Source organism: Somniosus microcephalus, chromosome 4 (assembly GCF_052327205.1).
Source record: "Somniosus microcephalus isolate GS21.2 chromosome 4, FLI_Smic_1.0, whole genome shotgun sequence".
Taxonomy (NCBI): domain Eukaryota; kingdom Metazoa; phylum Chordata; class Chondrichthyes; order Squaliformes; family Somniosidae; genus Somniosus; species Somniosus microcephalus.
In genome coordinates this window covers 154204899-154224992 of record NC_140990.1, presented here as the reverse complement: position 1 = coordinate 154224992, position 20094 = coordinate 154204899, and the positions used below count along the sequence as shown (strand labels likewise).

General features: G+C 44.8%; 1 protein-coding gene across 7 annotated transcripts in view; it reads right to left on the bottom strand.

The window, feature by feature from the left end:
* The window catches only part of pcnt (pericentrin), a 355160-nt gene that overhangs the window by 312630 nt on the left and 22436 nt on the right, over nucleotides 1-20094 (bottom strand). For all 7 annotated transcript variants that reach the window (XM_085985359.1, XM_085985354.1, XM_085985358.1 and 4 more), the window contains exon 2: nucleotides 9547-9705. In XM_085985359.1, the coding sequence (XP_085841485.1) occupies nucleotides 9547-9705 (159 nt within the window). The remainder of the gene's footprint in view (nucleotides 1-9546; nucleotides 9706-20094) is intronic.

Sequence of the window (20094 nt, the reverse complement as noted above, 5' to 3'; positions counted from 1 at the left end):
GGTGGCAGGTACTGCAATAATCCTTCCTGGGCGGCGGGCTGGGGCTCGATCGGCTGGCTCTGCAGCGGGGCAGAGCAGCGAAGGCGGAGGCAAACAGAGACGGAGGGTGGAGCACTCGGGAGACGGCCGACGCTGCAAAGCAGGTCGGCGTTCGGACCAAGCAGAGGGAGGGAAAGGTCCCAGAGAGTCCAGCGGGAACGAGTCTCCACCTATTAAAAATACCTGTGTAAATAAAAACCGCGGAGAACAGCGTTGTCAGCAGCAGCGGCAGGAAAGCGCGGGAGGCGCCATTTTTTTTCTGCGGGGAAGAAAGGAAAGCGCGGGAGGCGCCATTTTTTTTTCAGGATGCCCAAGGCTGGCAATATTACTGCTTTCGATAGCGATATAGAGGATTGGACCACATGTGGAAAGAGTGGAGGTATATTGCACAGCAAATGAAATAGAGGATGATAAAAAGGCATCAGTACTTCTAAATCTAATGGGCGCAAGGACATACGGGCTGTTACGAAACTTAATCACTCCAGCCAAACCGAGGGACAAGAATTTTAAGGAGATTGTTGATACCCTACAGGAGCACTTAAACCCAACGCCGCTGCTGATAGCGGAACGATTCAAATTCTTCAGGAGGAATCAGCACAAGAATGAAAGTAACGCTGATTACCTCACCGAATTAAGGAAGCTGTCAAAGCACTGCCAATTCAGGGCAGGACTGGCAGATTCTCTTCGAGATAAATTCGTCTGCGGTCTCCTAAGTGAAGGAACACAGAAAAGGCTACTTTCTGAGAAAGATTTGACACTGGACAAGGCTTTCAGTGTGGCTGTATCATACGAAGCAGCCGCAAGAGGAGCTGCAGAGATACAGCAAAAGCCACAGGACTTCGGCACCCATGAAATGACACAGGGTTGAGAGAGATGTTATCGCTGCAGCAGATCCACCCATGACCAGACGGACTGCTGGTTCAAGGACAAAGCATGCAGGCATTGCAGAAAGATTGGACACATTGCACATGCATGCCGATCTGGAAAAAAAAAATCCACGGACAGGAAAAAAATCAATAAGGAAAAGTACAGAAAGGTACAAATGATGACGGACAGTAGCTCCGAAGACCAGAAGAGCGATAGCGACTCCGGAAACAAGAGACTAAGCTGTCTCAAATTACATAATGTAATTGCCAAAGAAGATTACCAGACCATTTGGGTTACCCTCACAATAGCAGGGTCCCCAGTTAAAATGGAGCTAGATACAGGATCAGCTCTGACCGTCATAAGTCGACGGGATTACGGGCAGCTATTTTCGCATATACCTTTGAAAGACACATCCATTATCTTGGAAACATATACGGGGCAGAAAGTATACCCCAAAGGGAAAATAAGGGTGCCTGTTGTATACAACGGCAAGGAAATACAGAAGTTGTATTTATACGTTCTACAAGATGGTGGTCCACCGCTGTTGGGGCGTGAATGGATCAGGAAGATACGTTTAGACTGGCACTCCATTCAGGCACTGACGGTGACCAGTAAGAAAAAAAAATGATGATGACGTCATACCTGAACGATTAAAAGACATCTTGGCCAACGCCAAGGAAGTGTTTCAACAGGAACTAGGAACCTTGAAAGGCGTCACCGCCTCAATAAAAGTGGAAGATGCGGCAATTCCCAAGTTTTTTAAGGCAAGGCCGGTGCCATACGCAATTCGTCCAGCAGTCGAGGCAGAGCTGGAGAATTTGGAAAAGGCAGGCGTATTATCCAAGATAGATTGGAGCGAGTGGGCAACACCCATCGTCCCGGTCATGAAGAAAACGTTGAATAATGATAAATCTGAAGAACAGAGAAAAATTCACATCTGTGGGGACTTCAAGGTGACTGTAAACCCGGTCCTTCACACGGTACAGTATCCGTCCGAGGATAGAAGATATTTTCGCCTCACTATCCGGAGGGAAACGTTTCACCAAAATTGACTTGGCACAGGCATATCTACAGATGGAGGTTGAAGAGGCCTCTAAAAAGTATCTCACGACAAACACACACAAAGGCCTGTACCAGTACAATCGACTGGTTTTCGGAGTAGCATCAGCTCCAGCTATCTGGCAAAGAGCTATGGAGCAAGTCCTGCAAGGGATTCCAGGGACTCAATGCTACCTAGACGACATCCTTGTAACAGGAGAAAACGACAACGAGCACCTTGCCAATTTGGAGCAGGTGCTCACTAGGCTGAAAGAACGGGGCCTACGAGCAAATCGCCCCAAGTGCGAATTTTTCCAGAAACAAATATCATATTGTGGCCACATAATTAATGAGGAAGGGTTGCATAAGTCACCTGAAAAAATTGAAGCGGTCATAAAAGCCCCAGCACCTGAAAATGTCTCACAATTAAGGTCGTTCCTGGGATTGATAAATTACTATCATAAATTTTTACCGAACTTGTCAACTGTTCTGCACCCTCTTAACGAACTGCTACAAACGGGAGTAATTTGGAAATGGAGCGAAGACTGTAAACGTGCCTTCCATAAATGCAAAGGCTTGATCACGTCCAAGGAAGTTTTGGCTCATTACAACCCATCACTGCCAATCAGACTGGCGTGCGATGCATCCCCTTACGGCGTAGGAGCGGTATGATCGCATAGATTCCCTGATGGCTCGGAGCGGCCGACAGCTTTTGCGTCACGCTCATTGAACTCAGCAGAGCGTAACTATGCCCAGATCGACAGGGAAGCACTCAGCCTGGTATGGGGAGTGAAGAAATTCAACCATTACCTACACGGACAAAAATTTACCTTGTTGACTGACCATCAACCCCTCGTCTCCATATTCAACCCTAAAAAGGGTGTTCCCATTATGACAGCGTAAAGGCTACAGAGGTGGTCCCTTTTCCTAGGGGCACACCAATACGACATAGAATACAAAGGATCAAAACAGCATGGGAATGCTGACGGTTTATCGCGCCTACCGTTGCCAACGGTAGAAGAGGCACCTACAGTGGACCCAGTGGAGATGTTTCACTCAACCATAGTGGAATGTCTACCAGTAACAAATTCTGCCATTGAAAAGGAAACGAGAAATGACCCGACTCTCTCACGAGTCTACGATTTAACGGTGAAGGGATGGCCAGCACATGGCGAACCACTGTTGCCAGCATTCTCGCAAAGAGATGAACAGCTGTCAGTATGCCAAGGAACCTTGATGTGTGGATCCAGAGTGGTAATTCCACCCAAACTCCAGGATAAAGTGCTAAAGGAGCTTCACGAGGGGCATCTGGGTGGAGTGAAAATGAAGAACCTAGCCAGAGCGTTTGTGTGGTGGCCAGGTATCGATGGAGACATCGAAGAAATGACCAAGAGCTGCCTAGGATGCCAGAAGGTCCAAAACGCCCCACCACAAGCCCCTCTACATCCATGGGAGTGGCCCTCATCTCCATGGCAAAGGGTACACATCGACTTTGCTGGTCCATTTATGGACTCAATGTTCTTAATCGCGGTTGATGCACACTCCAAGTGGCCGGAGGTAATAAAGATGTCCTCCACCACCACGGAAAAAACCATCACAGTATTAAGGACCATATTTGCCAGGAATGGGCTGCCTGAACAGATCTGTTCTGATAATGGACCACAATTTGTGTCCGAAGAATTCAGGAAGTTCTTAAAAAACAATGAGGTTAAGCACTACACCTCCGCCCCATACCATCCCGCCACCAATGGATTGGCTGAAAGGTTTGTCCAGACCTTCAAGGCGGCCATAAAGGCCATGGGTAATGAAGACATAAATCTACAGCATAAGGTAGATAACGTCTTGTTTGCATACAGGAATGCAACACATGCGGTCACAAACCAAACTCCCGCCATGATGTTTTTCAATAGAAGACTAAGATGCTGGCTGGATTTGATCAAGCCAAACATCAGAAGGGACGTAGAGAACCAGCAATTTCAAGGCATGAATGAAAGGCCAACTAGAACCTTCCAGATAGGTCAACAAGTTTTGGCCCGGGACTACCGTACCGAGAAATGGCAGCCTGGAACTATTTGCACACGACTAGGACCGCTGATGTATACCGTGGACATTGGAGAAAGCATAATAAGGCGCCATGCTGACCAGATCATAGAGTCATCCGAAAAGGGACAACCTACACCACAACTCTATACGCCTAGTGATGAAGCAGAGATACCCATGGTATCTACCTCCGATCCGGTGATACTGGAACCAGATGAACCCGACACTGGCATTCAAGCCGAATCGACCTTGCCAAAAGAACCTACTACACCACCAAAAACTACTACACCACCGAGGCGTTATCCGGACCGAGTCAGGAAGCCTCCAGAGAGACTGACTTATAATTGATTAACTGCAGCAAATGTGTAGATTATTGTACTTGTAACATGTTAATTAATGATTACTTAAAATGTTATGTACTGGTTGTCTAAAAGGGGAGGAATTGTGGTGTATGTGCCTTTAAGAGCCCCTGTGTACTGTAATGCCGGTAATGGCCACTCGGGCTACATAAGCCTGTATAGTGTCTTGTATCTTTTAGTTCACCTCCAGACTTTGTTCAGTAAACACCTGTGAAACCAACTCCTGCATTCCGTGTCTCCATTAACACACGGACACAACAATACCAAGAAACAATTTCCTCTGGTGGGGGAATCTAGAACAAGGGGGCATAATCTTAAAATTAGAGCTCAGCCATCCAGAAGTAAAATCAGGAAGTACTTCCACACAAAGGGGTAGTGGGAATCTGAGGAACTCTACCCCAAAAGGTTGTGGATGCTGGGTCAATTGGAGTTTTCAAGACTGAGATCGATAGATTTTTTATTTGGTAATAGTATCAAGGGATACGATTCAAAAGGAGGATAAATCGTTCAAAAGAGGATAACTGGAGTTGAGGTACAGATCAGCCATGATCTGATTGAAAGGCGGAACAGATTTGAGGGACTGAATGGCTACTCCTGTTCCTACGATATACCTGCTGAGTTAATTAAGTCAGCTGTTTAGCCCTGAAGAAGTGACGGGTGAGTCACCTTCGTTCCGGGGTTCGTGGAGTTCAGAGATGGTCAATTTGTGGCGAAATCCAATTGGGATTAACCTTTTTAAAGCTGTGTGATTTCTGCATAAACATAGCTGGATCTGACAAAATATTAGCACACTAGATATTTTCTTCCCTTTCTGTACTAATTGGGTTCGTCCACAACATGACCAACCCTGGATTTCACGAACCTTGTAAGGTGAATGACAGGAGCCGAGGTGATTCACCTTTCATTTCCCCAGAGCTAAACAACTGGCATTCTGAAGGGGGAGGGTGAACAGTCAGAGGTCGTGGTTCACATTGGGACCAATGACATGGGTAGGAAGAGGGATAAGGTCCTGCAGCAAGAATTTAGGGAGCTAGGTAGCAGACTAAAGAGCAGGACCTCAAAGGTTGTAATCTCTGGATTACTCCCGGTGTCACGTGCTAGTGAGTATAGGAATAGGAGGATAGAGCAGATGAATGCGTGGCTAAAGAGTTGGTGCAGGAGGGAGGGCTTTAGTTTCCTGGATCACTGGGCCTGCTTCTGGGGAAGGTGGGACTTGTACAAGTCGGACGGGTTGCACCTAAACCAGAACGGGACAAATATCCTTGCGGGGAGGTTTGCTCGCACTGTTCGGGAGGGTTTAAACTAACTTGGCAGGGGGATGGGATACAGAGTGGAGCTATAATAGGGGGTGATGTACAGCCAAATATAGAGGAAAAAATAAGTCAGACTGGAATGCAGAGCAAATATGTAACGGCACAAGGGAGTAGGGCAAGGCTAAATGGCATTTATTTTAATGCAAGGAGTCTTACGAATAAGATGGATGAACTGAAGTTGTTGATGAACACATGGGAGTATGATATTGTTGCTATCACGGAGACATGGTTGAGGGAGGGGCAAGACTGGCAGCTCAATATTCCGGGGTATAGAATCTTCAGGCGAGACAGAGGAGGGGGTAAAAGGAGGGGGTGTCGCAATATTAATGAAGGAGACAATTACTGCTGTAAGGAGGGATGATATATTAACAGGTTCCTCTAATGAGGCCATATGGGTTGAACTTAAAAACAAAAAGGGGGCTAGCACTTTGCTGGGAGTGTACTATAGGCCCCCAAACAGCCAGGGGGAGATAGAGGATCAGATATGTAGGCAAATAATAGGGTAATTATAGTGGGGGATTTCAACTTCCCCAATATTAACTGGGATAGTCAGAGTGTGAAAGGCTTAGAGGGTGCAGAATTCTTAAAGTGCATCCAGGAGAGCTTTTTGAGCCAGCATGTAGAAAGTCCTACAAGAGAGTTATTTATTTATTATTTATTAACATTATTTATTCCAATGTTGGGAGGACTCGTAAAAATCAACATTTCATTGTGCAGTACACACGTCTGCTGCATATATGACAAATAAAATTGAATTGAATTGAATTGGATTGAGAGGGGGCGGTACTGGACCTAATTCTAAGGAATGTGGCCAGGCAAGTGGTAGAAGTGTCAGTAGGAGAGCACTTTGGTGACAGTGACCATAATTCGGTGAGATTTAAGGTGGTCATGGAAAAGGACAAGGATGGACCGGAAATAAAGGTTCTAAATTGGGGGAAGGCCGATTTTAAATGTGATAAGGCAGGATCTGGCCAATGTGGACTGGGATCAGCTACTTGAAGGAAAATCCACATCGGAGCAATGGGAGTCTTTCAGAAAGGAAAGTGAGAGAGTACAATGGCAACATGTTCCTGTAAAGGTCAAGGGTGGGACCAACAAGCCCAGGGAACCTTGGATGTCAAGGAATATACGAGAATGGATTAGGAAAAAAAGGGGGGCTTTTGGCAGATACAAAGGACTAAAGACAGAGGAAGCCCTAGAGGAGTATAAAAAGTGCAGGGGGATACTTAAAAAAGAAATTAGGAGAGCGAGGAGGGGCCATGAAATAACACTGGCGAGCAAAATAAAGGAAAATCCTAAGGTGTTTTATAAGTATATTAAGGGCAAGAGGATAACTAGGGAAAGAGTAGGGCCCATTAAGGACCAAAGTGGCAAACTGTGTGTAGAGCCAGAGGATGTAGGTGGGGTTTTAAATGAATTTTTTGCATCTGTGTTCACTGTGGAGAAGGACGATGTAGACATAGAAATCGGGCAGGGGACTGTGATATACTTGAACATATTAGCATCGAGAGGGAGGAGGTACTAGCGGTTTTAGCAGGCTTAAAAGTGGATAAATCCCCAGGCCCGGACGAGATGTATCCCAGGCTACTATGTGAGGCAATGGAGGAGATTGCAGGGGCTCTGACACAAATTTTCAGAACCTCTCTGGCCACAGGGGATGTGCCAGAGGACTGGAGAACAGCTAACGTAGTACCATTATTCAAGAAGGGTAGTAGGGATAAACCAGGGAATTACAGGCCAGTGAGCCTAACATCAGTGGTAGGGAAATTATTGGAAAAAATTCTGAGGGACAGAATTGGTCTCCACTTGGAGAGGCAGGGATTAATTAGGGATAGCCAGCATGGCTTTGTCAAGGGAAGATCATGTCTGACCAATCTGATTGAATTTTGAGAGGGGGTGACTAGGTGTGTGGATGAGGGTAGTGCAGTGGATGTGGTTTACATGGATTTCAGTAAGGCTTTTGATAAAGTCCCGCATAGGAGACTGGTCAGGAAGGTAAGAGCCCATGGGATCCAGGGTGCCTTGGCACATTGGATCCAAAACTGGCTTAGTGGCAGAAGGCAAAGGGTGATGGTGGAAGGTTGTTTTTGTGACTGGAAGCCTGTGTCCAGTGGGGTACCGCAGGGATCGGTGCTGGGTCCCTTGCTGTTTGTGGTCTACATTAATGATTTGGATGTGAATGTAAAAGGTATGATCAGTAAGTTCGCAGATGACACGAAAATTGGTGGGGTGGTAAATAGCGAGGCGGGAAGCCTCAGGCTACAGGACGATATCGATGGGTTGGTCAGATGGGCGGAACAGTGGCAAATGGAATTTAACCCTGAAAAGTGTGAGGTGATGCATTTTGGACGGACTAACAAGGCAAGGGAATACACAATGAATGGTAAGACCCTAGGAAAGACAGAGGATCAGAGGGACCTTGGTGTGCATGTACATAGATCCCTGAAGGCAGCAGAACAGGTGGATAAGGTGGTTAAAAAGGCATATGGGATACTTATATTCTATGCCTCGGCTAATGAAGGCAAGAGCAGGGAGGTTATGATGGAGCTGTACAAAACGCTGGTAAGGCCACAGCTGGAGTACTGCGTGCAGTTCTGGTCGCCACACTATAGGAAGGATGTGATTGCTTTGGAGAGGGTGCAGAGGAGATTTACCAGGATGTTACCTGGGCTGGTGCGCTTCAGCTATGAAGAAAGACTGGACAGGCTGGGGTTGTTTTCCTTGGAGCAGAGAAGGCTGAGGGGGGACCTGATTGAGGTGTACAAAATTATGAGGGGCATAGATAGGGTGGATAGAAAGGAACTTTTCCCCTTAGTAGAGGGGTCAATAACCAGGGGGCATAGATTCAAGGTAAGGGGCAGGAGGTTTAGAGGGGATTTGAGGAAAAACTTTTTCACCCAGAGGGTGGTTGGAATCTGGAACTCACTGCCTGAAAGGGTGGTAGAGGCAGGAACCCTCAACATTCAAGAAGCATTTAGATGAGCACTTGAATCGCCATAGCATACAAGGCTACGGACCAAATGCTGGAAAATGGGATTAGATTAGACAGGGCTTGATGGCCGGCGTGGACGCGATGGGCCGAAGGGCCTCTTTCTGTGCTGTATAACTCTATGACTCTATAATGAACTCAGCAATTTATGTCTTGCGTTATAGAAGTTTTGGGGAGACAAATCCAATTTGTACAACACTGTTGCTCTATTGCACTCTAAATTACATTGTCAGTTACACAAGAAAGTAAAACTAAACTAAAATAGAAACTACTTATAAATCTCTCCTAACAAAATGGTAGGGATTCTTGCTATGCAGCTCCCCTCACTTCTCTTTCCCAAATATTACTTAGTCACATACTGAGGCAAATACTTATTCTGGAGGGCCTCAGTTAATGACAAACAGCAAAACAAAGGGACCAGTGAGTCAATAAACAGCAAATAATGCAAAACGCTTTCAAATGCATGCTAGTAATTAAAATTCAATTTACGGGGTGGGGGGGGTTAGTGTCAGCTGTAGAATCATTGCTCCAACACATGGTAGGACATAAGGAACAATTTAATTAGCAACTTTTACCGAGACTGCTATGGAAACCTCTTCAGTTCAGCAATTCATAGTGCATGTCTTGAGTTATGGAGGTTATGAAAACTGAAGCAGTTTATTATACTAAATCTGTAATCATAGGGGTTAACCTTTTTAAAGCCACCTATCCTGGTATCACATTTTGTACTATGCTATAATTTTACAGCTATGGGTGATTTCTGTAAAATTTAGCTTTAAATTACAAAAATATTAGCACTCTAAATAATTCAATGATTATGTAATCCCGCCTATTTATCTAAACGATCTTGGAGTTGGTTTGCTCCTTTGCATCTTTAAATGTAACTTGTGTGCTTTTTTACCTCGTGTCCCAGGATAGCCCCATCCTGTTCAGCTAATGAATGCTCTTGCGGTGGAAGGTCATCCTGGTGGACAGCCTGGCTCTTCCTCTTCTTCTTCTTCTTCTTTTTCGTCGAATCCGGGCAGTCACCTTTTGCTTTTTGCTGTCGGTAGTGAGCAAGCTGCGGAGGAAAGTGAAGGAGAGGTAAAGCGAGAGGTAGGCAAGGAAGAGATAACAGGACCACAGCACCAGCATGCCGAGAGGATTCTGCACAATGACCACACATAGAGATGTTGGAGCCCAGTGAGACCCAGGGCAGGCTGGCACAGGTGGGTTAAATCAAAATTTCAATTCTGCATCAAAAACCTATGCTATTTGCTGCTGACAGTTCTCCTTTAACAGGACTATCTTCTCTGACCCCGTACACAAATCTGTGCAACAGACTTGGCTAAGAGTATTACAGATGGAGATGCTAGAATCAAATAAATATGCATCACTATGCCTCCTGCTCACAAGCCTTAGTTTATCATTTTATACCAGTGGCTATATGAAGAGAATTTTTGTGCACAAGAGCAGACCTGCATTTGTTGGCTACGTAGCTACATCCCTCCTCTGCTTTTTAAGCAGCTTACAGCAGATAACAGCTTTGCCACACAAACCCTTACATTCAGACTCTGTGAAGCTACACTATATAATCTAACCAATGGATCCATGAAGAAACTGGAGCTGGATGGGGATGAGCAGAGAAACCCCCAGGTTTATTCACTAGGGATGATCCAATCATTAAAGGTCACCTCAGAAACTGTGACAATTAGGAAGTTACTATCATTCCTGGCCTTTCCAGAGTATTAAATTGATATTCCCATTGAGTGAACACCTCAAAATTATACAGCGGAAATAGTAATTTAATAGAAACTTGTTTCCTGACATTGATTATAGCTTACTGAATACAGCAGGAATGCAGTCTGATTTATACCCAAATACACAGAATTTGCTCAATGCCTAGGAACAAACAATAAATTTATATCCACCAGACACATATGTCTCATCTATCAGCAAGTTCTGAGAACACACATTACCATAAGCAACAAGGTTCCAATGAATGACAGGAAAAAAATGTGGAAAAAAATTATGAGCCTATTGGGTAAATGTATGTGGGCCACGCAGGCCAAGAAATTCCTATATTCAATCCCTGCTCTGTGCTCAGGTAGCCAATCTTAGCTGGTACAACATGGAGGAAAACTACAAATGGCCTCAGTATCCCCCCCGACCAATCTTCCCATTAATGTGCACAAGCATGGCCACAGTAATCTGAAAGGTCCCGCGCAGGCCGCTCACTGGCTTTTACACTGTAAATACCGCGCATGCGCAGAAATTTAAAGGGGCCGCGCATTAAAAGAAACAGGCCACGCAGAAGGAAGCACAGTTTACAGGGAACATTGCCCTGCCTCTCTTTTTTTGGGGGTGGGGGGCAAGAAAGAGATGAGAGGGGTGGAGAGGAGAAGATAAACAAAAAAAAACATCAGCCAAGGTTCCTAATCCTGATCACTACTCACAATCCTCGCTGTAAAGCTCATGTTTGTGGACACAGGTTTGTGCTCAGCTACAATGCCACCTACAGTTAAATAACAGAAATACTCATTATCTCGGCTCACCCCACTTGAACCAGAGGGCTGCCAGCACCTGTGGAATTGGACCTCAGCATAGATCAGCACCTTCAGAAGGGAAGGGAAACAATTCTAAGACATCTTCCCATTCTGTCATCTCACAGACTGATCATTACTTTTCAAGAAGGAATTCTGAGCAGGGAATAAAGAGTAGAAAAGATATGAGAACGGACTGCTGTGACCTTCCCATAGTCGCCATGAATTTCAACTGGCAATCACCAGAAGGAAGTGAATGCAACACAAAAAAGTACCATTTTTATTGAGATTTTAAAAAAGCAGAATGTATGAGAGTCGAGACAGTCTGAAAAAAGTGTACTGATGACACACCTGTTGTAGCTTGTTTTTACATAGCAATGACAGCGCAGAAACAGGATCAATCATTCGTCCTCTCCCATTTCTCATCATCCGAAGACATGTCAGATTTCACATGTATGCCAACGCCACCCAGCTCTACCTCATCACCATCTCTCTCGATCCCTCAAATGTTTCGGATTTGTTACACTACTTGTCCGACATCCAGAACTGGATGAGCAGAAATTTTCTCCATTTAAATATTGGGAAGATCAAAGCCATTGGGCCGGATTTCCCGATCTGAGGCTTCCTGCATGCGGATGCCTCCGACCTGGAAATATCTACGCACTTACCCGCTGGCTCCATAGGTCCCGAGACTTCTGATCCTGGGCCTCTCCTGGCGCGTGCGCGCAGAGGCCCACGTGTCCCAGGCAGTTCGCAAACGTCCCTAGGATCACGTGGGCCATGGGGAACCAATCAAAGAAGGGAATCCACCTGCACACTTCTGACAGGTCTCTACACATAGATCTGTCAAAAGTATGAATGGGGATCACTTAAAGTCAAACATTAAATTAATTTAATTTTTTTTTTTACTTAGTTAAAATTACGTTAAATTAAATATAAACAAAAATTTAATTTTTTGAAAAAAATTAACGTTTTTTTACAGGGCTAAAAATAAACTTACCTTTTTTAAAGAGTATTTTTAAATGATAAATGAGTGGGGAAAAAATTATTTATTTATTTTTTAAAACTCTTACGCTGGTAAAAGCAAGCCTTACGCTTGCTTTTACCAGGCGTAAGATTTTTAAAGATTTTCAGCGGACGGAGGTTCTGCAGAAAGCGGAACTCTGCCCGCGGAGGCCTTTCTCCCGGGCAGGTGGACACCTCGTACGCACCAGTGGGGGTCGGAATATCCGGCCCATTGTCTTTGTTCCCCGGCCACCGACACCATCCCTCTCCCTGGCAACCGTGGGTGTCCTATTTGACCCAGAGCCGAGCTTCCAACCTCATATCCTCTCCATCAAGACTGTCTACTTCCCCCTCCATATTATTACTAACCCTGCCTCAGCTCATCTGCTGCCAAAACCCTCATGCATGCCTTTGTTACCTGCAGACTCAATTATGTTGGCTGTCCTCCCACCTGACCTACACTGGATCCATGTCCAGCAATGCCTCGATTTTAAAATTCTCATTCTAATGTTTAAATCCCTCCATGCCTTGGCCCTTCCTATTTCTGTAACCTCCTTCAGCCCTACAACTCAGATCTCTGCGCTTCTCCAAATACAGCCTCTGTGCATCCCCGATTTTCATATTCCAACACTGGCGGCCGTGCCTTCAGCTGTCAAGACTCTAAGCTCTAGATATGCCTCCCTACCCCTCTCCTCCATTAGGACGCGCCTTAAAACCTAAATCTTCGGCCTAGCTTATCACCTGACCCAAAATCTTTTTATGTGGTTTGGTGTCAAATTTTGAGACAATGCTTCTGTGAAGCACCTTTGGATCTTTTTGCTATGTTAAAGGTGCTATATAAAAGCAAGTTGTTGTTGTTTGATAGAGGATTAAGGATGAGTTAAGTGACAGCGGAGTGAAGGGGAAGATACTGTTTTATAAAATTCATTCCTGGGATGTGGGCGTTGCTGGCAAGGCCAGCATTTATTACCCATCCCTAGTTGCCCTCGAGAAGGTGGTGGTGAGCCGCCTTCTTGAACCACTGCAGTCCGTGTGCTGAAGGTACTCCCACAGTGCTGTTAGTTTGGGAGTTCAAGGATTTTGACCCAGCGACGATAAAGGAATGGTGATGTGTCCAAGTCAGGATGGTGTGACTTGGAGGGGAACTTGGAGGTGGTGATGTTCCCATGCGCCTGCTGCCCTTGTCCTTCTAGGTGGAAGAGGTTGCGGGTTTGGGAGGTGCTGTCGAAGAAGCCTTGGCGAGTTACTGCAGTGCATCTTGTAGATGGTACACACTGCAGCCACGGTGTGCCGGTGGTGGAGGGAGTGAATGTTTAAGGTGGTGGATGGGATGCCAATCAAGCGGGCAGCTTTGTCCTGGATGGTGTTGAGCTTCTTGAGTGTTGTTGGAGCTGCAGTCATCCAGGCAAATGGAGAGTATTCCATTACACTCCTGATGTGTGCCTTGTAGATGGTGGAAAGGCTTTGGGGAGTCAGGAGGTGAGTCACTCGCCGCAAAATAACCAGTCTCTGACCTGCTCTTGTAGCCATTGTATTTATGTGGCTGGTCCAGTTAAGTTTCTGGTCAATGGTGACCCCCAGGATATTGATGGTGGGGGTTTCGACGATGGTAATGCTGTTGAATGTCATGGGGAGGTGGTTAGACTCTCTGTTGTTGGAGATGGTCATTGCCTGGTACTTGTGTGGCGCAAATATTACTTACCACTTATCAGCCCAAGCCTGAACGTTGTCCAGGTCTTGCTGCATGCGGGCATGAATTGCTTCATTATCTAAGGAGTTGCAAATGCAACTGAACACTTTTCAATCATCAGCGAACATCCCCACTTCTGACCTTATGATGGAGGGAAGGTGATGAAGCAGCTGAAGATGGTTGGACACGGCCCTGAGGAACTCCTGCAGCAATGTCCTTGGGGCTGAAATGATTGGCCTCCAATAACCACAACCATCTTCCTTTGTGCTAGGTATGACTCTAGCCAGTGGAGCATTTTCCCCAATTCCCATTGACTTCAATTTTACTAGGGCTCCTTGATGCCACACTCGGTCAAATGCTGCCTTGATGTCAAGGGCTGTCACACTCGCCTCAGGAATTCAGCTCTTTTGTCCATGTTTAGACCAAGGCTGTATTGAGGTCTGGAGCCAAGTGGTCCAAGTGGAACCCAAATCAGTAAGCAGGGTATTGGCGAGTAAGTGCCACCACTTGATAGCACTGTCAACGACACCTTCCATCACTTTGCTGATGATTGAGAGTAGGCTAATGGGGCAGTAGTTGGCTGGATTGGATTTGTCCTGCTTTGTGAGACCAGGGCATACCTGGGCCGTTTTCCACATTGTCGGGTAGATGCCAGTGTTGTAGCTGTACTGGAATAGCTTGGCTGGAGGCGCAGCTAGTTCTGGAGCACAAGTCTTCAGCACCACAGTCGGGATGCTGTCAGGGGCCCAGAGCCTTTGCTGTATCCAGTTGAGTCAGTAGCTCTAAGAGGTAGAGATAGTGATGGTGGGAAGGAGAGGAGATAATGGGTAGGTGAAGAGTTAAGAGGAAGTACAAGAGTTGATGAGAAGGGATGTAGGCCACATTTTCCCTGTAACCGCATCAGAAAACGTAATTCACAGCACTCAACAAGCTCCTTTCCCGCTCTACCACCTCTCACCCAAAAGGAAAGAAAAGGACAGAGAAGCAGAAGAGGGCAGACAGAGAAGCATAGAGTTTAGAAGAGAGTAACAGAAAAAAAGTGACAGAGAAAGAGTAGCATGAACAGAGATAGATAAGAGGTGTATGCTGGCAACTTTTATTCACAATATTTCTTTCCAAGCATTACCAGATGTCATTTTATGGAATCTATTGTTAAATCATCTATTTGTTCACATTTATTAACATATACTTCAATGTGATTTATTGAATTATATAGAATAATATGCTTTTGTGCTGGATTAAATTGAAGGCAAGTTTATTTTGTTTGTGTTTCTCCATGTTCAATTATTTTTAGCCATAACCAGGACATTCGAAATGGATAAAACCTTCGTCAACTTTGTCTCATGTCACATACCATCAAGACAATTACTAAGAAAATGTAATACTGTGTATTCTAATTGCCAAATCTTTCCATGGTTATACCTAACGTTTCATAGTCGGAAACTGATGATCAGCCCGACTATTCCTAAATTCGGGGGGAGTGCAGAGAGATGGGGACTAATACAGAGAGGCAAGAGAGAGTGTAGAGAACCCACCAAGCGATCTGGCTGGTTTTAAACTAAATCCCAGAGGTGGTCAGCCAAAATGAAAAACCACTGCAGTGCCCAGTCCTGCAAAATTACCATTTACAAACATACAGATTCGGTTCATTGATTCTTTTTCCTAAACAAGTGTTCAGTGATAATTTACAGAAGCTACATTTGTTAAATTATGAAATAATTTTACTAGATTGTTTATATATATATATATCTAGCGGGGGGGCCCGGCGTTGCCAGGGCAGTTTAGAGGGCCGCGCGGTTGACGGCCGGCCGCTGCCCCGCTTTGTGTCTCGGGCCGAGCGGTTGACGGCTGGCCGCTGCCGCTCCCCCGCTGTGTGTCTCGGGCCGAGCGGTTGTGAGGCCCGGCCCGAGTGACCCCCAACTCACCTCCCGCTCCGGCTGGCCGACACAGTTGAGGAAAAGCAGGGGAGAAAATGGCGGCGAAGTTTCGGGAGGCTGCAGGATTAGGTCCCGCCCGTGACGCACTGATTGGTCAACCATCACGTCACTGAACTGTAGGATTGGTCAACCATCACGTCACTCAACGCTAATGAGCGGTAGGATTGGTCAACCGCTAATGAGCGGATTTTTGAACGTTTTTTGTATACTGTCCTGTGCATCATTTCAAATCAGATATAAAGGGTCATAGCATCTACTGCAACACAGTCAATGAATGGTCCCCTCAAGCCATTCAATGAGAAAAATGGAGAAAAGAAAGTCTTGTATTTAGATTGTGTTTCATCGTGTGTTACAAATACTGAAATCCCTGGGCATACAATGAAGTGCATTCACTTAGGATGGAAACGGCAACGGCCATTTTTGTCACAGCAAGATCCCGTGTGACAAATGCTCAATTGATTGATTAGTTCCACTCCCCTGCTCTTTGTCCAGAGCCCTGAAAATATTTTCCTTTTCAAGTATTTATCCAATTCCTTTTTGAATATTACTACTGAATCTGCTTCCTCCACCCTTTCAGGCAGTCCATTCCAGATCATAACTCGCAGTATAAAAAAAATTCCCCTCTGGTTCTTTTATCAATGATCTTAAATCTGTCTCCTCTGGTTACTGACAGTGGAAACGGTTTCTCTTTATCTACTCTATCAAAACCCTTGATTAGTTTGAATACCTCTATCAAATCTCCTCCAACAAGAGCAACCCCAGCTTCTCCAGTCTATCCACATAACTGAAGTCCCTCATCCCTGGTACCATTTTAGTAAATCTCCTCTGCACACTCTCCCGCCTGAGGTGTGGTGCCCAGAAGTGTGCACAACATTCTAGCAGAGGCCTAACCAGTCATATATAAAAACATTTAGCGTAACTTCTTTGCTTCTGTTTATAAAGCCCAGGATCCCACATACTCTTAACTTGTCCTGCCACCTTCAAACCTCATGCTTTCCCTTCAATTCTGCCAATGGAATGTCCATGTCAACAGGTAGGTTAGGCCTTGGTTGAGCATCTCATCCAAAGGGAGGCACCTCTTAACATGTAGCATGTTAGCCAAGATAACAATGAAGCTGCTTTTAGCGTGGTTTTAGAGCCACTGGCTGTGATGCTGCATTTTGGAAGCTGTCAGCACTAACACTCCAGTAAAATCAACATAAAAGCTGCTAAGGAAAGAGGGAGGGGATGGGGAGGGGGAATCTTACAAAAAGAATGAATAAAAGACATGACAAAAGAAAGTGAGGGGGGGGGGGGGGTGGCAGGAGCAAAAAAGGTTGAAGAGAAACACCAAGACCAGAAAGAGGGAGCTAAGAGAGTGTGGGAAACAAGCAGAGATATTTGCAGAAATGTTTTTGAGAGAAATACCATGGTTTTTATAAAGTCAGTGCAATGTACTGGACTTTAAGGGGTTTCTTTCTGGAAGTTTATATACAATAGTGCACACAGATTTCAGAATGTCAGTCAAGAATAAGTTCCAGAAAAATTGTACAATGGAATTAAATTATGGAGTATTTATAAAAACTGCTTGAAGGTAGAGGAAACAACTGGTCTTTCAATCTACCACAACTGAATACTGATCAATTAGAACTAAATTGTACAGGGGGGAAATGTGTAAAATTATATTGGGAAAGAGCGGGGGAGTGGGACTAACTGGATTGCTCTTCGAGAGAGCTGGCACAGACTCAATGGGCCGAAAGGCCTCCTTCTGTGCTGTACTATTCTATGATTATCAGCTACGTCCACTTGAACTGTGAAAAACACTCAACAATATAATCATTGATCGGGCATTTCTGAACTGTGTAACTGTAGTATTGTCAGTTGTGTCTCACTAATGAGAAGTAATTTAGCGCATTAGTTAAGATTGGCCCAGAAAAAGTACATCATGCAACATTAAAGCATCTTGGCTCAAGTGTGATTTTTCCAAAAGCACATTGGTATCAGTGATAAAATAAAACTAACACCAACACTGAAGTAGCTTCCTGTCCAGTCATCATTCCAGAGACGACTCATTTTAGCACACATAAAAGCTGCTACTTTGATCGGATGGGACGGTTTGTAAGACTCTTCTGAGAAGTTCTTGAACAAATCTCAATTTACAGCCTAGGACTTTGCCTGATGTGCACACAAACCACCTACTCACCATTTCCAAAGTGCCACAAAGTACCCTAGACTACTAGAGGTGAAGATTTATCTGTTTTCCCTGGAATAAAACACTATAGCTTTCAGGGATCATTTCTGTAGTTTGTGACTTGAGAAATGTGTAGTAAAGTAGGTTTCCATTTCAGGGAGAAAGTAGACATCATCCCGTTATATTTCCCAGCAGAAAGATGTTGGTGATATTGAACAGGGTCACGGATCGAAGACATGTCAAAAATGGGAGAATCAGACATGCACACAGATCTTTTGCTGAAGATAGCAGATTGGATAGAAAACGCCTCGACAGCTTCAGCTATCAAGGAACTGCATTTGAGAGCAAGACTTTTCTGGCAAAAAGTTATATTGTAGATTGTTAAAAACTGAAACTAATTAATATAAATGACAAAGAACTTGCTTTTATATACCATTCTCAACCTCAGGACATCCAGAAGTGTGTTGAAGTACTTCTTGAAGTGTAGTCACTGTTATAATGTAGGAAACGCAGCAGCCAATTTGCACACAGCAAGCTCCCACAAATAGCAATGTGATAATGACCAGATAATCTGTTTTAGTGATGTTGATTGAGGGATCAATATTAGCCAGGACACCGGGGAGAACTCCCTTGCTCTTCTTTGAAATAGTGCCATGGGATCTTTTACATCTACCTGAGAGCAGACGAGACATAGGAACAGGAGGCCATTCAACCTCTCGAGTCTATTCTGCCATTCAATGAGATCATGGTTGATCTGTATCTTAACTCCATCTACCCACCTTGGTTCCATAACCCTTAATGCCCTTGCCTAACAAAAATCTATTCATTTCAGTTTTGAAATTTTCAATTGATCCCAGGCTCAACAGCTTTTTGGGGGAGTTCGCTCGACATTTCCACTACACTTAGTGTGAAGAAGTGCTTCCTGACATCACCCCTGAATGGCCAACTTCTGATTTTAAGGTTATGCCTCCTTATTGAGGACACTCCCACCAGAGGAAATAGTTTCCATCTATTCTAGAAAATCTTTTAATCATCTTACAACACCTCAATTAGATCACCCCTTAATCCTCTGTATTCAAGGCAATACAAGTCAATCAACCTTTCCTCATGATTTAATTGGAGAAAAAAGTTGAAAGAGAAATGAACAGCTTGAGCGACAGTCAAAGTGCGCACGCGAATGGACATAAGGAAAAGCTCAAGTTACATAGGCCTGGTTATATAGTAAATAATAGGATACATATTTCCTGGTAACAGGGAATAGGTTAGAGACAATAGTAGGGAGACCAGGATCTCCAATATCTCCTCCCTGAGGTGCGGTGCCCAGAACTGAACGCAGTGTCCAGATGGGGTCTAACCAGAGCTCTGTACAGCTGGAGCATCACTTCCCCCCCCTCTGTATTCCAGCTATCAATCCATTAGCCTTTTTCATTATTTTTTGTACCTGTCCACTAGTTTTTAGTGATTTCTGTACTTGGACCTCTAAATCTCTCTGCTCATCCCCATTCCCAGCTTCTCGCCATTTAGAAAATACTCTGATTTATCTTTCTTGGGTCTGAAGTGGATGACCTCACAATTCCCACATTGAAGTTTTGCCCACTCACTGAATCTCTCAATGTCCCTTTGCAACTTTCTGCTCCCAGCTACACTATTAGCTGTGCCATCTGACGCAGTGTTGTCAGCCAAACTTAGATATCCAGCTGCCAAGACTGGAGAAGTTGGGATTGCTCTCCTTGGAGCAGAGAAGGTTAAGGGGAGAGTTAATAGAGGTGTTCAAAATCACAAGGGGTTTTGATAGATGTGGAGAAACTGTTACCACTGGCCAGAGGACATAGATTTAAAATAATTGCCAAAAAAAATCCAGCGAGCACGAGAATTTTTTTTTATGCAGCGAGTTATGATGATCTGGAATGCACGGCCTGAAAGGGTGGTGGAAACATAGAAATATAGAAGATAGGAGGAGTAGGAGTAGGCCATTCGGCCCCTCGAGCCTGCCCCGCCATTCAATGCGATCATGGCTGATCATCCTAGTTCAGTACCCGGTCCCTGCTTTCTCCCCATACCCCTTGATCCCTTTAGCCTTAAGAAATATATCTAACGCCTTCTTGAATATATTTAATGAATTGGC